Below are 19070 nucleotides of genomic sequence, written 5' to 3'. Positions count from 1 at the left end.
TACTGGACTAAGACCAGAGCCATGTGGTCCTCATGGTTGTACTATAAGTCCTAGGTTGTCACTTAAAGATGAGTCCATATGGAGAGAAACTAGAGCACCCTAGGAAAAGGCCCAATGCTCTAGCCCCCTTGGTTCTATGTTGCTAAAAAGCATCTTTTAATACCATGTTGCATATATCTTTAATTGCATTCTTTAATCAATATTAGTTGAAGCAAACTGAGCATACTACCCACATGCAAAACCCATAGGTAAATCAAGGACAGGATAATCAATATCAAGGTAAGTAGACTCCAAGCGGTTCATTAACATATGCATATGAATTGATATTTGCATTAAAGTGAATAGGTAACAAAGAGCCTCATATTATACTTGCCATAATTCAAAGTACCACTGCTGGCCTTGATCTTCAAAGAGTTGCTCCAGATCACCAACATAAAACTCACTGTCTACACGAGATCAAACAGCACCACACAGGCATCCATACATACATGCATAGCAAACAAACATAAGCTAATTAGAATAATACACCAAATAGTATAAATAGAAGTTAAAAGGTTTTTAAAACTATTCTACGTGATGCTACGAACACGCAGACGCGAGAATCACTCAAATCAGAGTTAAAATGAAGAAGTTATGAATTACACAAGATTTCCTTTTGTAAAATAATAGATTAAATCTAACCTTGAATTTTAAAAGTGGAAAACATATCTAACAGTAGTATGAACATGTAGATTATGGATTTATGAACCCAACGCAAGTTGAACAGATCAAATCGGAGTTAAAACAGAGAAGATATGACCTACAGAAGATAGTGGCAATTTTGTAAATAGATAGAATTTTATTTTTGAATTAAAATAAATAAAATCTGATTTTTAAATCTGGCCGAGAACTATGGGTAGAAATAATAAGAACTTGAGGGGCTCTTTAGAAAAATTGTAGGGATGGTGGACACAAATATCCGAAAGTAGAGGGGCTCTTAAGCAAGATGACAGTCAAAAGGGTATGGCCCGATCTGGACCACAGATCACACGATGAACGACTGAGAAGGACTAGGTTTATTCTGTCGGCCGGAACAGGACCAAGACGGTGGGCGGTCATGGCCGGCGGCGAGGGACCTCATCGGCATAAACAATCTAGGGCCTACGGCCACGGTTCGATGAACCAAGAACATGGGAAGACAGAGGGGAAAACAGTGAACTTGATGGGGGTATTGGTTGAGGTTAGGACATGATGGAGGCGGCGGCATGTGTGATCTTGCGTCTTGAGTGTCCGATGAAGCTTCGGCGAGCATGAACAGCGGGATAGGAAGCGAGAAGGTGAGCATTTCTGGTACCTGTGACATCCTTACCATGGTGTGAAGGCCGGAGAGCATCTTGGAGCGTCGGCGGAGCGGTGAGGAAATGGGGACGCATGCGACGATGACAAGCTAGGGTTCGGCACAGCTAGAGCTCGAGCAAGGCGACGGCGCTACTCTAGGGCTAGGTGAGGGAGAGGCAGTACGATGCATGCGCTATTTATAAAGCCAAAGGGCGTGGGGCGCATGCCACCGAGGGGGCACGTAACTGAGATGGACACGATCACAGCATAGTGTTCAGGTTGGCAACAAGAGGTAGGAGACAGAGCTAATAGGTGGGTCCTAGCTATTAGTGAGAGAGAGGATGCAGGGCCACGGTGCAGTGACAGCACGAGAGGGAGGCAGGTGTGTGGCTTCACACGGGCTGTGGGCTGGCTCATGGCTAGGCCACGATGAAAGGTCCTTGTGTGGTTTTGGTAATTAAGTGACAACCTAGGTGGACTAATTGTGTTTATATGAGATATATAGGTGATTAGTCCATAGGTACATGTATGTGAGCAACATATGCCATGAAGGTGAAAATGGTTTGAAGATGTTGCAAAACTCACACATGTGATGATGAAGGAGCTCATTGCAAATGAGACATGACACTGAGTCATGAGATCAAGGTGGAGAAGATCATGACATGACTTGGCTTGATGGACTAGTTGCAAGCGTGAAGGGCAAGTTGGAGGCTTTAGAGCGATGGACCGCATGGTGGTGAAGCTTGAGCAAGACTTGGCACCGATGGACGAAGACAACAGTGAAAAGCAAGTGAGGTCAAGATCGATGAACCAACAAGATCACGTGATGATATGAAGCGGATCATATCATTGTTGATCGTGTTGGTGCATGTGTTGCATCGACATTGAAGGAGATGGAATGGAATGTGCAAGGCAAAGGTATAACCTAGGGCATTTCATTTCACCGGTCATAGGTGTGTAGAGAAATTGATGACCAGGTTTAGGATAGATGGCCATACTATCAAGAGGGGCAAACTTGTTTGCATATTGGTCTAGTGCCACTAGAGTGATCTAACTTTGCATCATCGCTAGGATTGAGTGGCGTGGCAAGTTGAGTGGCTAATCCTTTGGAAAATGTTTATGAAAATGCTAACACACATACACATGGTGGTGTACACTTGGTGGTGTTGGCACATTTACAAAGGAGATAAAGTTGGAGTTGATATGGATCAACTCGGCGAAGGAACAGAGGCAAGGGTTCAAAACTTCATCGGTGGAGTGTCCACTCGTAGAGTGCGGATAGTCCGACGGTGCCACCGGCACCCTATATAGAAAAGACAGGGTCTCACAGAGTGGACTAGACGCTGGGGTCCTGCGTCTAGTCAGTGGCGGCAGATAGCGTGTAGGCGTCGGTCTTCGACCGGACGCTGGCGCTGAAAGTGACCGGACACTGGCATGGTGCGTCCGGTCAGGTTAACGTACGGTGACATAGGCGACGCAAAAAAGTTGAAGAAGGACCGGATACTGATGCTACGTCTGATCATGATCGACCGGACGCGTCCGGTCGTGACTGGAACCTTACTAGAAATGATCGGACGCTGGGGTCCTACGTCCGGTCACTTTGAGCAGCTGTGTTCGGTCATCACTTGACCGTTGAGATCAAGCGATTGCGGTTGAACATAGAGCGACACATGGACGGCATAGAGTGACTAGACGCTGACAGAGTGCGTCCGGTCGATCTAACCGGAGCGTCCGGTCATCCTGAAATTTGCCTAGTGAAGGGGTAATGGCTAGTTTAGCCCATGAGGCTATAAATAGAAGGTGGTCTCGGCCATGGCTTGGGTTGAGCACCTTGGGGGACTTTGTGTCCATGCTTGAGTGTGCTTAGGAGCCCTTCATCTCATATATGCTTGATAGTGATCATTCGATTGTGTGAGAGAGCGATTCTAGTGCGATTGCATCATGAGGTTGCATCGAGTGGCACTAGATGTTCATCTTGCAAGCTGGTGGTGCTTGTTATTCTTGGAGGTTGCCACTTCCTAGATGGCTTGGTGGTGGTCTCCGTCGAAGCCCGTAAGAAGCTTGTGCGGTGCTCTAGAGAAGAGCTTTGTGAGGGGCATTGTGCTCGCCCCGTGGGAGCCACAAAGAGCAACTCTAGTTGAGCGTGTCATTGAGCTACTCTCACTTTCGGGGTAGGTTCTTGCGGTGCCCGACGTGCGGGCTTGGTGGGTGATGCCAATTAGCCGCCAAACCACCAAGTGAGCGGTCGACACAACAGAGACGTTGCGTGTTGGAAAGCACGTGAACCTCGGGAGAAAATCACCATGTCAATCTTGTTCTTCCCATTGGTTTGCAATCCCCTTACACAAGCTTGTGATTACTTTTATATACATTATGCTTATGTAGTTGCTCTTGTAATTAGTTAGCTTGTGTTGCTCACTAGTTATCTTCTTGCTTGTGTAGCATAGAAGTAGCTTCCTTGTGTGGCTAATTTGGTTTGTGTAACCTTGTTAGTCACTTTACTTAGTTTGTGTAGCTAAGTATTTGCGCTCTTTAATTTGGCATTGGTTGCCTTGTTATTGAGCATTGCTAGTGGGTTTAGTTGGCTTTGTGTTTTTTCTTACTAGCATGTGTAGGAGCTCCCTCATTGCTTGAAATACTAGTGGCATAGGTTTGTGTGACCTTGCTCCTAGAATTAGTTAGGTGAGCTCTAGTTAGCCCGACACCTTTGTTGCTTAATTAGGATCTTTGCAAGGTGCTAGAGAACATAGATAGAGGAGTGTAATCTTGGCTAGACCGATAGTTTTAATTCCACATTTGTTTCGGTTAGCCAACACGATTAAATTTAGAAAAGACTATTCACCCCCCTCTAGTCCGCCATCTCGACCTTACACACGGCTTGGTGTTGGGCCGGTGAAGAGGGGAAGGCGCGGGTGCGGTTGTGGGCTGCTGCCGCTGAGTCGCCAGTTGGGCCACGCAAGAGAGAGGGAAAAGAGGGCCGCGCGGGAGAGAGCGCACTGGGCTACGGGAGCTGAGGGAGAGCTGGGCCGGGAGAGGGAGAATAGGCCGGCTAGGCCAAAGAAAGAGAGGAGAGGAATACCATTTTCTTTTTTATCTCAAGTGTTTTTCAAATGCATTTTCAAATCTATTTGAAATAATTTAAAGTTTAGTTTCAAACCATACAATACAAAAGAAATACTATGCAACAACATGTATGCACAACCATGTTGCTACCGTATGATGAATTTTAATTTAATGAAAATATTATTTTCCTATGTTTCATGAGTACAAAAAATTCACAATTCAAGCATTTTAATTCTATTTTCGAAACTACAAATTTTAGGGTGTTACAGAGCATAGGATTACTATTTAGTAAAAATTAACGGTTGCGAAGCTACTCCTATTCAACCTAGAAGGGAGATTTAATTTTTTTTACCATTATAACCAATGACATATTCTCAAATAGCATCTTAATGGTTGCCACTATATTTTCACCAGCGATGAGAGAAAATAGCTACGAATTTATCACTTTTGCTCATGTGGCACGCCAACTCCTCATGCCAGCGTGGATTCGAGTCAGCAGGATGTGTGAAATGTCCCTCCTGCCCTTTTCCTCTCCTTTCCATCACCTTCCTCTCCACCCACGCAGCTGGCATTTTGTCGAACACCCTCAGGGCCTCTCGCTTGCAGTCGGCCAGGAGCTCCACCCTCTCCCTTGAGCAGGCCCCGCGTATCATCTCCACGAGGAGGTCCATGGCGTCGAGCACTCTACGGCACTTTTGTTTGCCCACTCGCGTCAACAGGGGCAGCTGTGGCCGGTGTCATTGAGGAACGCAAGCTGCTCCTGTAGCTAGAGCACGTCGATGCCGTCGCGCTCCCCCGCCTCGTGGAGTTCAACGCCTGCAACAACCAGCTCTCCGGGCGGGTGCCCGACGCCATGCGTGCCACGTTCGGCCTTGCCTCCTTCGCCGGCAACACTAGCCTCCGGAGGTCGGCGAGGTCTGCGAGACTGCGACCAAGCACCAGAGCGCGTACTCGTGCGCATAGAAGGAGCCGCGAGTGACGCGCACGCCGTGGACGGGCCCAGGGTGCGTGGTCACGCAGCACGCGAGCGCGCGCACGACGTGGACGTCGGAGGTCCCGCCGGCGCCGAGGAGGTGCGCGTCATCGACGAGTAGCGGGTCCCGCCCCCACACATGGCGCCAGTTCATGGCTAGCGCCGTCGCAGATGCTCGGACTCAAGTCGGAGGAGGTGAGCGAGAAGCGGTCGTCGTCGGACACGAGGAACATGACGATGCAGTCGAAGCGCTCCACCAGGTGCATGGCGTACATGGTGAGGCAGCGGCGCGCGATGCCCCATGAGGCCTCCATCAGGTTGAGCAGCTTGGGGATTTGGTCGTTGGCAAGACGTACATGGCGCTGCGCATGGAGTTCTATGGCGGCCGGACAATGCCGACGTACTGGCAGCACACGGCCCTGATGGCGTAGCCAGAAAACGCAACGGAGCGGTGCGAGCTGCCGATGTTGTGCACGCGGCGCGTGCGGCCTGTGCATCCCCGGGAAGGCCGAGTGCCAGTGCCTCAACAACAGCACCAGAGCCTCCTCCCCGCCGTGCCACGAACACGCAGAGGAGACCGTCGATTGTGCGCCGGCGACGGGCAGCAGTTGGGCTTCGACGTGTTGCGGGCAGTACACGAGCAGGGACTCGAATTATTCGTTGTGGACGATTCTGTGGAAGAGTCCAAGCTCGCGGAGGTCGGCGAGGTCCGCGACCAAGCACTCGTGGAGGTCGGAGAGGTCCGTGACCAAGAGCTCGCGGAGGTCGTCACTGTCAGTGTCCATGGCTGTGGGGGCGGACGATGGACGGAGAGGGTCAGGTTGCGCGGGTCGAGGCCCTCTCTCGTGGCCTGCTCGAAAGTCTGCACGTGCACGCGGTGGTTGGAGTCGCCGAGGCACGAGAAGCAGCTGGCGCGCAGGGAGGCCCCGTGGCCAGGGAGATGAGCGGTGGATAGGTTGAGCGGGTCGTGCTAGAGGAGCAGGAAGAAGGCAGGGTAGGAGAGACATTTCACACGTCCAGCCGACTCGAATCCGTGATGGTATGAGGAGCTGATGTGCCACACAAGTAAAAGTGATAAATTTATAACTATTTTCTCTCATTGCTGGTGAAAATACAGTGGCAACCGTTAACATGTTATCTTAGGAGGTGATATTGATTATAATGGTAAAAAGTTATATCTCCCAACCTAGAACATGAATACGTATAGAATTACTATATAGTAAAGAGCCGCTGGCAAGCTACTTCTGAATTGGATTCAACGTAGAAGACGCTATCGAGTTCTGCTAGAGATCGACAACCATATTTGAATATAAGACTTGCCAACATCAAGCAGCCGGTTTGGTTGGCTGGTTTATATCGTTGCTGGTTCGTGAAAAAGTACTGCTGGCTGGTTTATATGAAAGAAAAATACTGTTCCGGCTAGAAATTTACGATCATTTACGACAAGCCACAGCCAAATGAATAGGCTGAAGAAGATTCAGGACCTGTGTGGCACACTTACAATAGCTTTATGAGCCGTTTTTTTTAGCCAAACACTCATTTTTAAAACAGCTTTACGGGTGAAGTTGTTCTTTTCTTTTCTCATAACGACGTGAGTTGGGTTGAAGCTAAAAATAGTAGTTTATCCTAGCTTCCTCTCTCATGAGTTGTTGGTGAAGCTATTTTGTCAAACATTTTTTTTAAAACAGATCAACCTCACTGTGCAACTGTTCCAAGACAGATCAACTTTACTTAAAAAGCTGTTTGTGCAACTGTTTTCCAAAAAAACAGCTTTTCTGTGCCAAACTGATCCTCAATCACATAATGCTGGGAGTGAGGAATCACACAAGACACAAACACTGCACACTTTATAACCAACAACAATATTCGATGGTTGCTGCCTGCAGGCTAAAATTGCAAGTAAGCGCAACTGGGCAGAGATCTTAAACAAAGTTGCACCAGCGCTAATCCAATGCTATGCTATCAGGGTTTATAAACTTTAAAAAATGATCATACTACCAGGCCAAATATTTGTCTATTCCACTTTCTGTGCTCGCTCATACGGTGCTTTACATTCCTTGTCTTTGGTCCGGTTTTTCCATCAGCATTCAGCAATTGTTTGTTTTCAACTGGATTTAGATAAAAGACAGGAAACTTCCACTTGAAAGAAATGAACTTCACACAAAGTCGATCTTAAAATAAGCAGGGGCTCTGCTTGTTTGTTAGATGGGTCAGTGAAGCTATATTTTGCATAAGCAAGGCTTACGGAAGACGCAAGTTGGCAACAAGTGATGGTTAGGTTGAGATCCAAAGGAAATATGACAAGACAGTGACAGAAAATTACTGAGTTCCTGAGCATAAAGAGAAATATGGGAGGCAATACAAAACTGAACGCACAAATTTGAACCTTACACAACGTTCAAAGAACAACCATTGTAACAAACCATTGGACGATCTAAACTTCAAGAAAGGCAGATTCTGTCAAGGGGAAAATCTACTCAAACACATTATAATACTACTAAATTAAAATCCAATGACGCGTTATCAAACTTCCACCGATCCCTGAAAGCATTCATGCTTCAAAATGACACAAAAAGAAAACGGGCGTGCAAAAATTGTATACAAGGAAACAGGTTATGGGGCCTAAACAGTTCTACATTATCTAGTTACTTCCAGCAAAACTAGCTGTAAAACCAAGAAATCAACAGCAAGGCAAATATTAACAGCAAGTAGTGTCTTCATAAACTAGCCAGATAACAGCTCAGTTCGTCGTTAAAAGGAAATTGGAAAAAAAAGAACAGATAGCTCCAAACTATGCTATGTCTCTGATTCTAAAAAACAGAGTGTACTGTTTTTAGTAGAACGTGCTAGCAGAACACAATACTTATAATATTGTCGGTCATCATTATTAGGGATACTTGTAGGAAGGAAGCTAATGGCTGCGAACACCAACTCGCTCAGATGGTCAAGAGCGTATCTTAGTCTCGCCTGACCCCGAAGGTACGGGTTTCGTGTCGCCCAACCCCGAGGGCGCGGGCTCCGTCACGTCCGACCCTGAGGGCGCGGGCCCCGTCTCGCCCGATCCCGAGGGCATGCTCCGTTTCGCCCGACCCTGAGGGCGCGGGTTCCGTCACGCCTGACCCCGAGGGCACGGCCCCGTTTCACCCGGTCCCGAGGGTGCTCCATCACGCCTGACCCCGAGGGTGCGGGCTCCGTCTCGCCCGACCCCTCGGGCACGTACTTCGCCTCGCCAGACCCCTCGAAGGGGGATTACGCCTCGCCCGACGGGGTCCGTACTGCCCCCAACCACTACGGGTCTAAGAGTACGAACCCAGGGTCAAACTTCTGATACCAGAAATGGAGTACGGGCGTCTTGATGTGACCCACGGCCACGACGAGCCATACCTGAGGACTCACGTCGTCAACACTGTCGGACGTGCCGGCACTATGCTACCTAATCCCCGTACGACTTCCGACTGGGGTATCTGCTAACCATGCCGCCCGCCGGGATGGATTGGAGCGCCACGATCGGATGACGACGCCCGCGCCAATGATGAACAGGGTCGCGACGTGGAGCCGTCCCTGTCATCATTTACAGGACCGGCGGGACCCGCGTAAAGGAGATGAAGGGCGCCACGATCTCAGAGGCCTTCGTCCTCCTCGCTTTTCTCTCTCTCTTTCCCTCGTGTAACATGCGCCTTCCCCTTCATCTATAAAAGGGGAAGCAAGACGCCCCATGAAGGACACGGCTGAGCGAACTCAATGAGACTCAACTCCATTTGACCCTTTCACTAGAGACTTGGGACCTGCTCCCTCTCTCGCCCGTTTATAACCCCTATTACAAACTAATGCCGGTAACACGAGTAGCAGCAGACTGGACGTAGGGATATTTCGCCCAAACTAGTATAAATTCTTATGTACTCCGAGCACACCATCCAGGCTAGACGCGTAAATCACAAATTTACTAGTTGGTGATTCGAAACACCGACAAATATATATATATATATATATATATATATATATATATATATATATATATATATAACATGTAGCGGACTATAAAATAACTTATTCTGTAGCCACGTTGAGTTTACGATAATTACTATGTTAATTTATGAGATTATAGTAACTCCTTACTAGGTAGTTTATTATAACGTTATGGTAAATATCTCCATGTGTTATAGTAACCCAACTATCATAGATATGTATTCACGTTGTCGTGTGTGTGTGTGTGTATATATATATATATATATATATATATATATATATATATATATATATATATATATATATATAAGTATATTCAGTAGCCAGCTACAAAATAAGTTATTATGTAGCCACATCCATTTACGATAATTTTATATACTAATTTAGGATAATGTCAATACATATTTACGATGGTTGGGTTACTATAACGCATGGGGATATTTATCGTAATGTTATAGTAAACCACTTAGCAAGGAGTTATTATAAACTCGTAAATTAACATAGTAATTATCGTAACTTAAAGTGGTTATAGAATAAGTTATTCTATAGCCAGCTGCAGAGTATACCGCTCCGTTATTGGTATGTTTATGTTATATAGTAAACGGATCAAAGGGATATCCTCTGGCATTAGAGAATATTCATCTTGATAAGAAATTATCTATATGTTAAGATATCTCTGACAAGGGCTATAGCTCAATTCGGTAGAGCAACTCGCTTACACGGGCGCCAATGCTTTTCAAGGGAACTTATTATGCAATGAACATAATTGACCTTATTGCAAAATCAATGTCTTACTTCATGGATTCGAAAGAATAGGAGAACAGTAGCCTGACAAACAGTCGGTTCAGTCCGATTCAGGTGCCAATTCAGGTGATTAATCAAATAGAATCCCTATTGATTTGCTAGTTGATAAGGTAAATATCCAGCCCACTCAATGCTAGGCGTAATGAGGATAAGGGCCTCCAAAAAACTTCTTTTCGTTCTATGAACTTTAAGGTGTATGAAGTCTCGTAGTAAACTCTTGCAGCGGAACGATAGAGACTCTATTTCACTTAGGTTGATTTCATTTAGGCCGGAGGCAGACCTAAGTCAAGGTAATCCTCCTTTGAAACACTTTGGTATTGCTCCTAGATAGATCATAAGACAAATAATCAATCAGAGCACAGGGAGGCATCTTATTATCTTTCCCTAAAGAAAAACTATGGTGGATTAATTGATCTTTACATCAGTTGATGAAAGAGCCCAATGCAGAAAAATGCATGTTGGGTCTTTGAAACCGTTCGAATCATTTCGATATTAATCCGTTTGATCTGTTTTACCGAGAAGGTCTATGGTTCGAATCCATATAGCCCTAATATATACGTATTTTTTCCATTTTAGGATGGATATCTTATGTTTCCTTTAGTATAGTTTGATTTTCCTTATTAGTAGACTCGACGGTCTATTCGGACAAAGAATAGAGATAAAAGCATTACCATAGGCTCATTCATCGAAAATCATAGAGACAGGAAAAGAAAAAAGAATTTTGATCAAATTAATAGAAGGAAGGAAGTCCCTAGACTTTCCTACAATGACTGCAACGATTTTCTCCATTTTGCGAATTCCCATTTTGGTATTTTTGATTTCAGGACTTCTCCGGTTAGCGAAGGACCAGAAAAGCTTTCTAGTTATGAATCGGGTATAGAACCCATGGGAGGGCTTGGTTACAGTTCCGAATATATATATATATATATATATATATATATATATATATATATATATATATATATATATATATATATATATATATATATAGAACTACTATCCTGTAGCTGGCTACATAATAACTTATTCTGTAGCCACTTTGAGTTATGATAATTACTATGTTAATTTACGAGATTATGATAATTACTATGAAAAGCCTCTCCCTATAACTTATTCTGTAGCCACTTTGAGTTATGATAATTACTATGTTAATTTACGAGATTATAGTAACTCCTTACTAAGTGATTTAATATAACGTTATGGTAAATATCCCCATGTGTTATAGTAACCCAACAATCGTAAATATGTATTGACATTATGGTAAATTAGTATATAAAATTATAGTAAATGGAGGTGGCTACAGAATAACTTATTTTGTAGCCGGCTACTGAATAGCCTCTCCCATATATATATATATATATATATATATATATATATATATATATATATATATATATATATATAGATCTACTTTTCTATGGCTGGCTACAGAATACCTAATTCTGTGGTCCGGACCCAACAGGCGCACCGAAACCACCGACGCCCGCACCCGGTCTTTCCACCCCGGCTTTTAGATCGACTCATTAGCCGGTTATTGTTTAGCCTCACCTGGTCTCTTTCATCGGCTCCCAATCCAGCCCCTATTGCCGCAGCTCCGCCTCCGCCGCAAAAATCGTCGCCTCCGATGCTACATCCCGCCTCCCCTATCCCCTGATTGCCGCAGCTACCGTGTACGCCGCTTGTCCCCTATTACCTGATGAGCCAGCTGAGCGGTGGACCTGCCGTGTACGCCGCTTGTCCCTTCCGAGAAGAACCGCAGAAACCAGAAATCTGGCGCCGCTACCCTGTGAAGGCGACGCCGGGCTCGGACGGGCCCTCCGCAACCCCGACCACACCGGCGGCAATGACCCCTACATCACCGGCCCCATCTCTTCTGAGATCCAGATCGGCGGCGACCGCCTCTTCCCCTAGCAGATCCGGCCTCCCATGGTGGTGGCGGCGGCCTTCCACTCGACGGCTGATGCGGTGTGTGCCCGACGGTGGCATCTGATGCGGATCGGCAGATGGTGGCTGCCGGCGGTGCCCCTTCTTCTCCGCAGGCGGCAGCCCATGGCTGTTGTGCCTCCTCCACCCCCCTCGGCGTCGGCGCGTCCCGCACCGCGCGGATTGGCTCCCCAGCGGCGATGCGTCCTCGAGCAGCGGTGCCTTACCTCGCGTGGACGGGGGACCCGACACCAGCTCAACCTACCCCACGCGAGCGGTATGTTGATTGCCGATCTGGCCTTTCTGAGGAAGACGGCAATGTTGATGTGCATGAGGTGCTCTTGGTGCAGATCGAAGAGTATGGTTTACTGCCAAGCTGGATTCATGGATTATGGGTTTCCAGTACCGCCATCCGCACATACGGGACAGGATCATCACATGAGCATCCGCACATAGCCACTTCAGTCCATCGGCCCTCAGGTTCGTGACTCTTGTAGGCGCTCCTTTCTTGATTAATTGTTCGTCAGTCATTTATTTAATTCCATTTGTCTGATTAGCCATCTTGATTTTGGTAGCTGTTGGTGACTCCCGTAGATTGGAATATTGTTTATTGTTGCAGATCTATTGGCCACATTAGCCAGAGTGCGTAGGTTTGTAAATCCTATCCATTTTAGGTTGTGTCAGGTTTGCTGTTTTTTAAACCAAATTCTTGAATGTCAGATCCCTTGTTTAGTAAATTCCTTTGTTTCTACTATAAAATATCGTAACTATTGTATGCACTAAATCAGTATACATTAATCTTATGATAATAAGCATTGCTGCCTTATGCTAATTATCACGATTTACTGCTCAGACATTTCAAGCAATCACGTGTTTGTCCATTCTTCAGACATTATTAGTATCCTGTAGTTGTTTACATTATGATTTTTCTTGGTAACTAATCACTCTGTCATTGTGTATTTTCTTTCTACTCCTCACCCTATGGGCAGATTGTAATTTTTGTTTTATTATTCTAGTAGATCTGTTGGTCGCTTGAGCATCCATCACAAATAGAACTAAAGAGGTGTCTGTCAGGTGTCCTTGTATATATCTTTTAAGAAAACATTTTGTGGATAGGCAGTGAGATGGACCAGTGCTTGATAGTCTTCACGCAATGGCAGGTAATTGTTGCCTTTTCCTCTTTTTGATATAGAACAGCTTACTAGTAAATTGGTCCTATGCCTGAACTGGTAATGACTCGTACAAAAGGAATAAAGAGTAGTTCATTCAAAAATTCTTGTATCTCACTGTTCTTTCATTTACAAAGGTAGTCTAATCAGAATAGATTATAGTGATTCATCTGATGCAAAATTTTGGTTACTCCCTAACTAAATTACTGATTCAAATTAGTGTAATTACTTAACAGCTTATTGGACTCCTCATTTGAGTAGCATCAGAATACCATGACCTTAAATTCTTGTAGCTCCCTACCTTCAATATGGTAATTTCGATCATCCTTATTAATTTTTATCGTCAACCATAGTCCAAAATTCTTGTAAATACTTATATTCATAGTACCCATTTCTCGTAAATACCAGTGTAAGTTATGTCGAAGGAAAATTCATAATATAGAATTCTCGTAAATATTATTAGTGAAATTCTTGTAAATATTGTTAGTATTGCCGTAAGCACAATTCTCATAAATATTATGTAACTTATACTGAAGTTACGATAATTTCATTCATATGGTATTCAAAATTTGACGTAAAGCATTGTGGAATTACTGTATTTTTTACTAATATATTGTAACTTAGTTACTGTTATGGTACAAAATTATCGAAAATAACATATCGATCTTTCCAGTAACCAAGTCTGTGTTACGGTAACTGTGTCCACCAATTGACGAGCCTGCATGTAGATGGTTCAACTATCAATTTTTCTTGCTCCTGCAGTTTGAAATAACAAGCTTGCTTTCTTATTTTGCTGGTGATTCCTCCATTCTCACAGTGATGTTTTCTACTTTTCACCCTAGCAGATTGAAATCGATTTGATCTAGAAACCAGAACTGAACTACCGGAATTAATTCTGGTGGTTACTTGGGGCAAGGTTACAGTAAATTCATTTGTTCTTGTTAATGATTTATCATGTATCTTGGTTAACTTATAATGTAAATCACTGATGTGTTATTCGCTCTAATGTTCATTCACCACAGATGCACGAGAAGGGGCCCAAATTTGGGTCAGAGCTGCACTTCTACTTGCTTTTACCACCCACTGAACGCTGACTAAGAAGCTTCCAGCCGGACCTGAGGCTCACATGGCATGATCTTGATCGTCCCAGAGTCGTTCCAAATGAGTGGACATCATTCTGATGGAAAAAATGGATCGATGTACTGTTTCTATTTTTTTCAAGTTTTTTGAGAAATATGTAATCACTTTCATGCCAATTTTATGTAACACCACAGCCTAATTATCATTTCCAATATTCTGAAATGTTGTAAGTAGTTTCTTTTTTTTTTTAGAAATGTAAGTGCTTTCTTATAGCATCTTGATAGGAAGTTGTGGTAATTGTCCAACAAAAATATCATAAATATTGTATTTCTGGTTTTATTGCAATTTGACCTCTTTATAGTAACTAGATCCTTCAGAAAATCTTCATCTAATTGTGGTAACTCCCTATCCTAAATAAGGTCCCTAGGCACTAAAATTATCGTAATTACGTCATTGTAAATTATTCTCGTCATTTTACCAACTAGTGAGTTGGAACATCAAGACGCCAAATTGTGGCAATTTTACATCCTAATTATAGGCAATATTTTTCTGGTAATATAAACTGCTGCTTGGGATATACAATATAAAATTCTCGTAATTTCAGAAGTTGTGTTCTCGTAATCTTCGAAACAAATACGAGAACTCATTCAAGATTCTATGGATACGTATGTATTCTCGTAAACATTAAACTATTCTCGTAATTTCTGAAGGTGTGGCCGTTTCATAACGTGTATGCATATAGGTCCACGTGAACGCCAATGATGCATGCACGTGGCCGTTTACTGTGGACGGAGGCTTATTTTGGTAAGTAGAAAAAAAGTCCGTCGCTAATCAAGGATGCATGCATGTCGCTGATCTATTACTGGGCCTGATTTAACGGAATCATCAGTGTGATGCGCAGCTCGCGTAACTGGGCGAGCCATGCGGATTGGGAGCCGCGGGAGCCAGGAGCCCCGCGCACGTCCGCTGCGTTGTCGCGCCTCAGGTGCGTCGGATGACCCGGCTACAGAATTAGATATTCTGTAGGTAGCTACAGATTAGCCTCTCCCTATATATATATATATATATATATATAGGGAGAGGCTATTCAGTAGTCGGCTACAAAATAAGTTATTCTGTAGCCACCTCCATTTACTATAATTTTATATACTAATTTACCATAATGTCAATACATATTTACGATAGTTGGGTTACTATAACACATGGGGATATTTACCATAACATTATATTAAACCACTTAGTAAGGAGTTACTATAATCTCGTAAATTAACATAGTAATTATCATAACTCAAAGTGGCTACCGAATAAGTTATTCTGTAGCCAGCTACAGGATAGTAGTTCTATATATATATATATATATATATATATATATATATATATATGGTTGTCAGTCTATCAGTCCAGATTGGTTATGGTTGTGGATTTGCTGAGTACTGGTAACATTAACAAGACACGGTAGAACGCTAGCAGCACTAAATAACATATAGATCAGACAACAAGCCACATCCAACAAGAGATCAGCAAAACCACAATAACGATAGAATATTCTGGCAATAAAATGGAACAATTGTTGGATAAATTCTCCATCTGCCGGACTTTATGAGCAATGCATGTCACCATCTTTACCCAGCATCGAATCGTACCACAAAACCATAACTAAGTAGATGCATCTGAAATTACTGAAGTAGTTCAATAGGCCACTAAGGCACTAACTAATTACGGGGAAAGAGACGATCCATTCACCGGGCGGCGTTAAGCCCGAGCAGCATCTGGCCATTGTCGCCGGCGGGGATGTAGGAGACGTTGGGTGTGCGCGCCAGCACGCCGGCGATCTCCTTGGCCGCCTCGATCCTCCTGAGCTCGATCAGGCCGTTGCCCGCAGTGGTCGTGGCCTCGGAGATAAGGCGCGCGGCCTCGCTCTCGCCCTCGGCGCGGACGATGGCGGCGCGCCTCTCCTGCTCGGCGCGCGCGACGAGGAACCTGGAGCGCTCGGCCTCCTGCTGCGCGACCTGCTTCTTCTCGACGGCCTGCGAGAACTCCGGCCCGTAGGCTAGGTGGGTGATGGCGACGTCGTCGAGGACGATGTTGAACTCGCGGGCGCGCTGGGTGAGCGATTCGCAGACGAGCGCGGAGACGCGGGGACGCTCGGTGAGGAGCTGGTCGGCGTTGAACTGCGCGACGACGGCCTTGAGCACCTCGTTGCCGATGGATGGGAGGACCTTCTCGTCGTACTCGAGGCCGAGGGAGTTGAAGATGTCCGGGAGGTGTTCGACGTCGGGTCGCGACAGGACGCGGAGCGTGAGGTTGACCATCTGGAGGTCCTTGGTGCCGGAGGTGGAGGAGAAGCTGTGAGGGCGAGTGCGGATGTCGAAGATGAAGGGCTTCTGAAGGATGGGGACCAGGAAATGAGTGCCCTCTGACGTCGTATGCGGGAGCACGCCGCGGACGCGATCGAAGATGACGGCGCGCTCCCCGCCGTCCACCGTGTAGAAGGACGTGGTGGCCGCGGACGCCGCCACGCCCAAACCCACCGCCACCTTCGCCATCCGCGTGAGGAACGACACCGCCGCCTGCCCACCGCCTAACATCGCCTCCTCCTTGATCTTACTTGTGGTGGGGGATTGCTCGTTGGTGGTGAAATTCCCTTTGGTAGTTTGGTTTGGGGTCTCGATTCGGCGGCGTGGTGACCTGGGGGGTTTTAAAGCCGTGCACGGGACGCCGCATCTCCTCCCCTTTCTTGGCAGGGAAGAAGATGAAGGTTCCAGTCAGCCGTGTTTGGTGGACGGCAGCGATGTGGACTGCACCTGTTGCGATTGGGCCTCGTGTTGGTTAGGGGACTGTGGGCCAGCGTGTCCTTGGAGGCCCGCGTTCTGGTATCTTGGTGGCCATAAAGCTGTAATCTTAAAAATGAAAAGCAATTCTAGATTTGTACTGAATAAAAAAGAGTAAATTTACATAAAATTTACTAACATTTATATCTTTGTATCATAAAATACATGTTTAATCTAACATACTTATTCGGTACTTATTTGTATAAGTTCTGTTCAATATTAAAATTTAATAGCCAATCGTAGCTCAGCTGATTAGTTTTTTTTTGTGGAACCTATATGCCTGCGTCAATTTCTTGATTTGACGTGAGTACTCATATTTTTATATATTTATTTTTTAGATTTAATGGTGCTATTCTTTAAGTAAAATACGACGTGTCCCTCTCAACAACGAGTCACTTGTGGTAACTTTTTATCAATTGTAATATATGCCCTCCATTTTTGGAGGTGCCCATAAATATATGATGATGTGTGTGTGCGTGCTTTGATAGGGGTAAGTGTGTGTTGACAACGAGGCGTCTATGGTGACTTAGTCAACTTAAGATCTGTTGGCTCGTTCTTTCGAAGATGTTCACAGGGCATTATACTTTTCTATTGGCTCTAAATAATGTGAAATTGCTAAAACTTTTATCTAAGATTCAACTTTACAATGCAACTATAAAAGGGTAATCTATATCATATATCTTATATTTTCAAACCCCACTAGCAATTTATCTTGCCATGCAAAGTGTCCACGTCAGCATCTGCTAGAACATCCCACTAGCACATGCAACTCTCTCGCTATGCAAAGTGTCCACATCAGCATCCCACTAGCACATGCTATTATGTCTTCATTCAAACTATTCACATTAGCAAACAACATCATTTATTAACATATATTTAGTTGTCCACATCAAAATATTAAAAATCATTCACTAACATGTATTATGATATTTATTCGTTCACATAAGTAAATATAAGTAGTATAATTTCATCTGCGATTCCCGCAGCAACACGTGGGACGTTCTTCTAGTTTCTTTTGTAAGTCTGTCTATCTCCTGAAAGAGGTAAGAAAGTGTGGATCAAGAAGGGGAACATATAGAAATGCTCCCCATTTAAAAGTAGAAAGCACATTTTGTTTTTAATAGTCTAAACTGTATATTTTGACCAACACTTAGTGAAATATTAAAGTAAATTTTCTTGAAAGAGGTAAGAAAGTGTGGATCAAGAAGGGGACATATAGAAATGCTCCCCATTTAAAAGTAGAAAGCACATTTTGTTTTTAATAGTCTAAACTGTATATTTTGACCAACACTTAGTGAAATATTAAAGTAAATCAATTGTATAAAAAATTATATTACTAAATTTGTGTTTCAAATGATTTCGCATTACCTTGATTTTGTGGCCATAAACTACAACTTTGTGACAAAAATAGTGATCAAATAGCTAAGAGGTGACTTGTGGATCTGTACTGGTAGAGCTCCAACTCCATGGTACGTCTAGGATTTGTAATTTCTAGGATAAAATAAAGTGGTTAAGCATGTATATTCAATGCAAATCAATAATAAAATGCTTATGATTATCAAGTATATAATTAATTAGCATGTCCACACACTTCATGTCCTAACGATCTATATTCAAATTAGCTATTTAGTGTGTCCACACTCCGTAATGTCCCAGAATCAAATCAGTTCGGTTCCACAGTACACGTTGAGTGGACATCGCACTCCAACCAACTCATGTGTTTTCATCCTCGTTTCTTGTAAAAGAATTAATGCGGGGTTGACAATACAGACTCTAAAAAGCTTTATATGTTGATTTAACATACTCCCAAATACCAAGGTGGTGCTAAAACTCGAAAGGGCCTCTAGCCTAGAGGTTAGAGCACCTGAGTAGCATCTAGCAGGCCTAGGTTCGACTCTCTGCGGGAGCGAATTAAAAAGGACTGAAATAAAAAATTATAAAAAA

General features: G+C 44.3%; 1 protein-coding gene across 1 annotated transcript; it reads right to left on the bottom strand.

Moving 5' to 3' along the window:
• Nucleotides 1-15862: 15862 nt before the first annotated feature.
• LOC136462353 (prohibitin-3, mitochondrial-like) lies at nucleotides 15863-16998 on the bottom strand. Its single transcript, XM_066461464.1, has one exon. It carries the CDS (start codon nucleotides 16881-16883, stop codon nucleotides 16035-16037), a length of 849 nt encoding a protein of 282 aa, XP_066317561.1. The 5' UTR covers nucleotides 16884-16998; the 3' UTR covers nucleotides 15863-16034.
• Between the last annotated feature and the right edge of the window lie 2072 nt (nucleotides 16999-19070).

Source organism: Miscanthus floridulus, chromosome 7 (assembly GCF_019320115.1).
Source record: "Miscanthus floridulus cultivar M001 chromosome 7, ASM1932011v1, whole genome shotgun sequence".
Classification (NCBI taxonomy): domain Eukaryota; kingdom Viridiplantae; phylum Streptophyta; class Magnoliopsida; order Poales; family Poaceae; genus Miscanthus; species Miscanthus floridulus.
Note: the sequence above shows the minus strand (reverse complement) of the source record. Positions and strands in the feature narration are given on the sequence as shown.

Bases quoted from the DNA above. Each gene is read 5' to 3' on its own strand.
- LOC136462353 (XM_066461464.1), bottom strand. From the start codon at position 16,883: ATGTTAGGCGGTGGGCAGGCGGCGGTGTCGTTCCTCACGCGGATGGCG.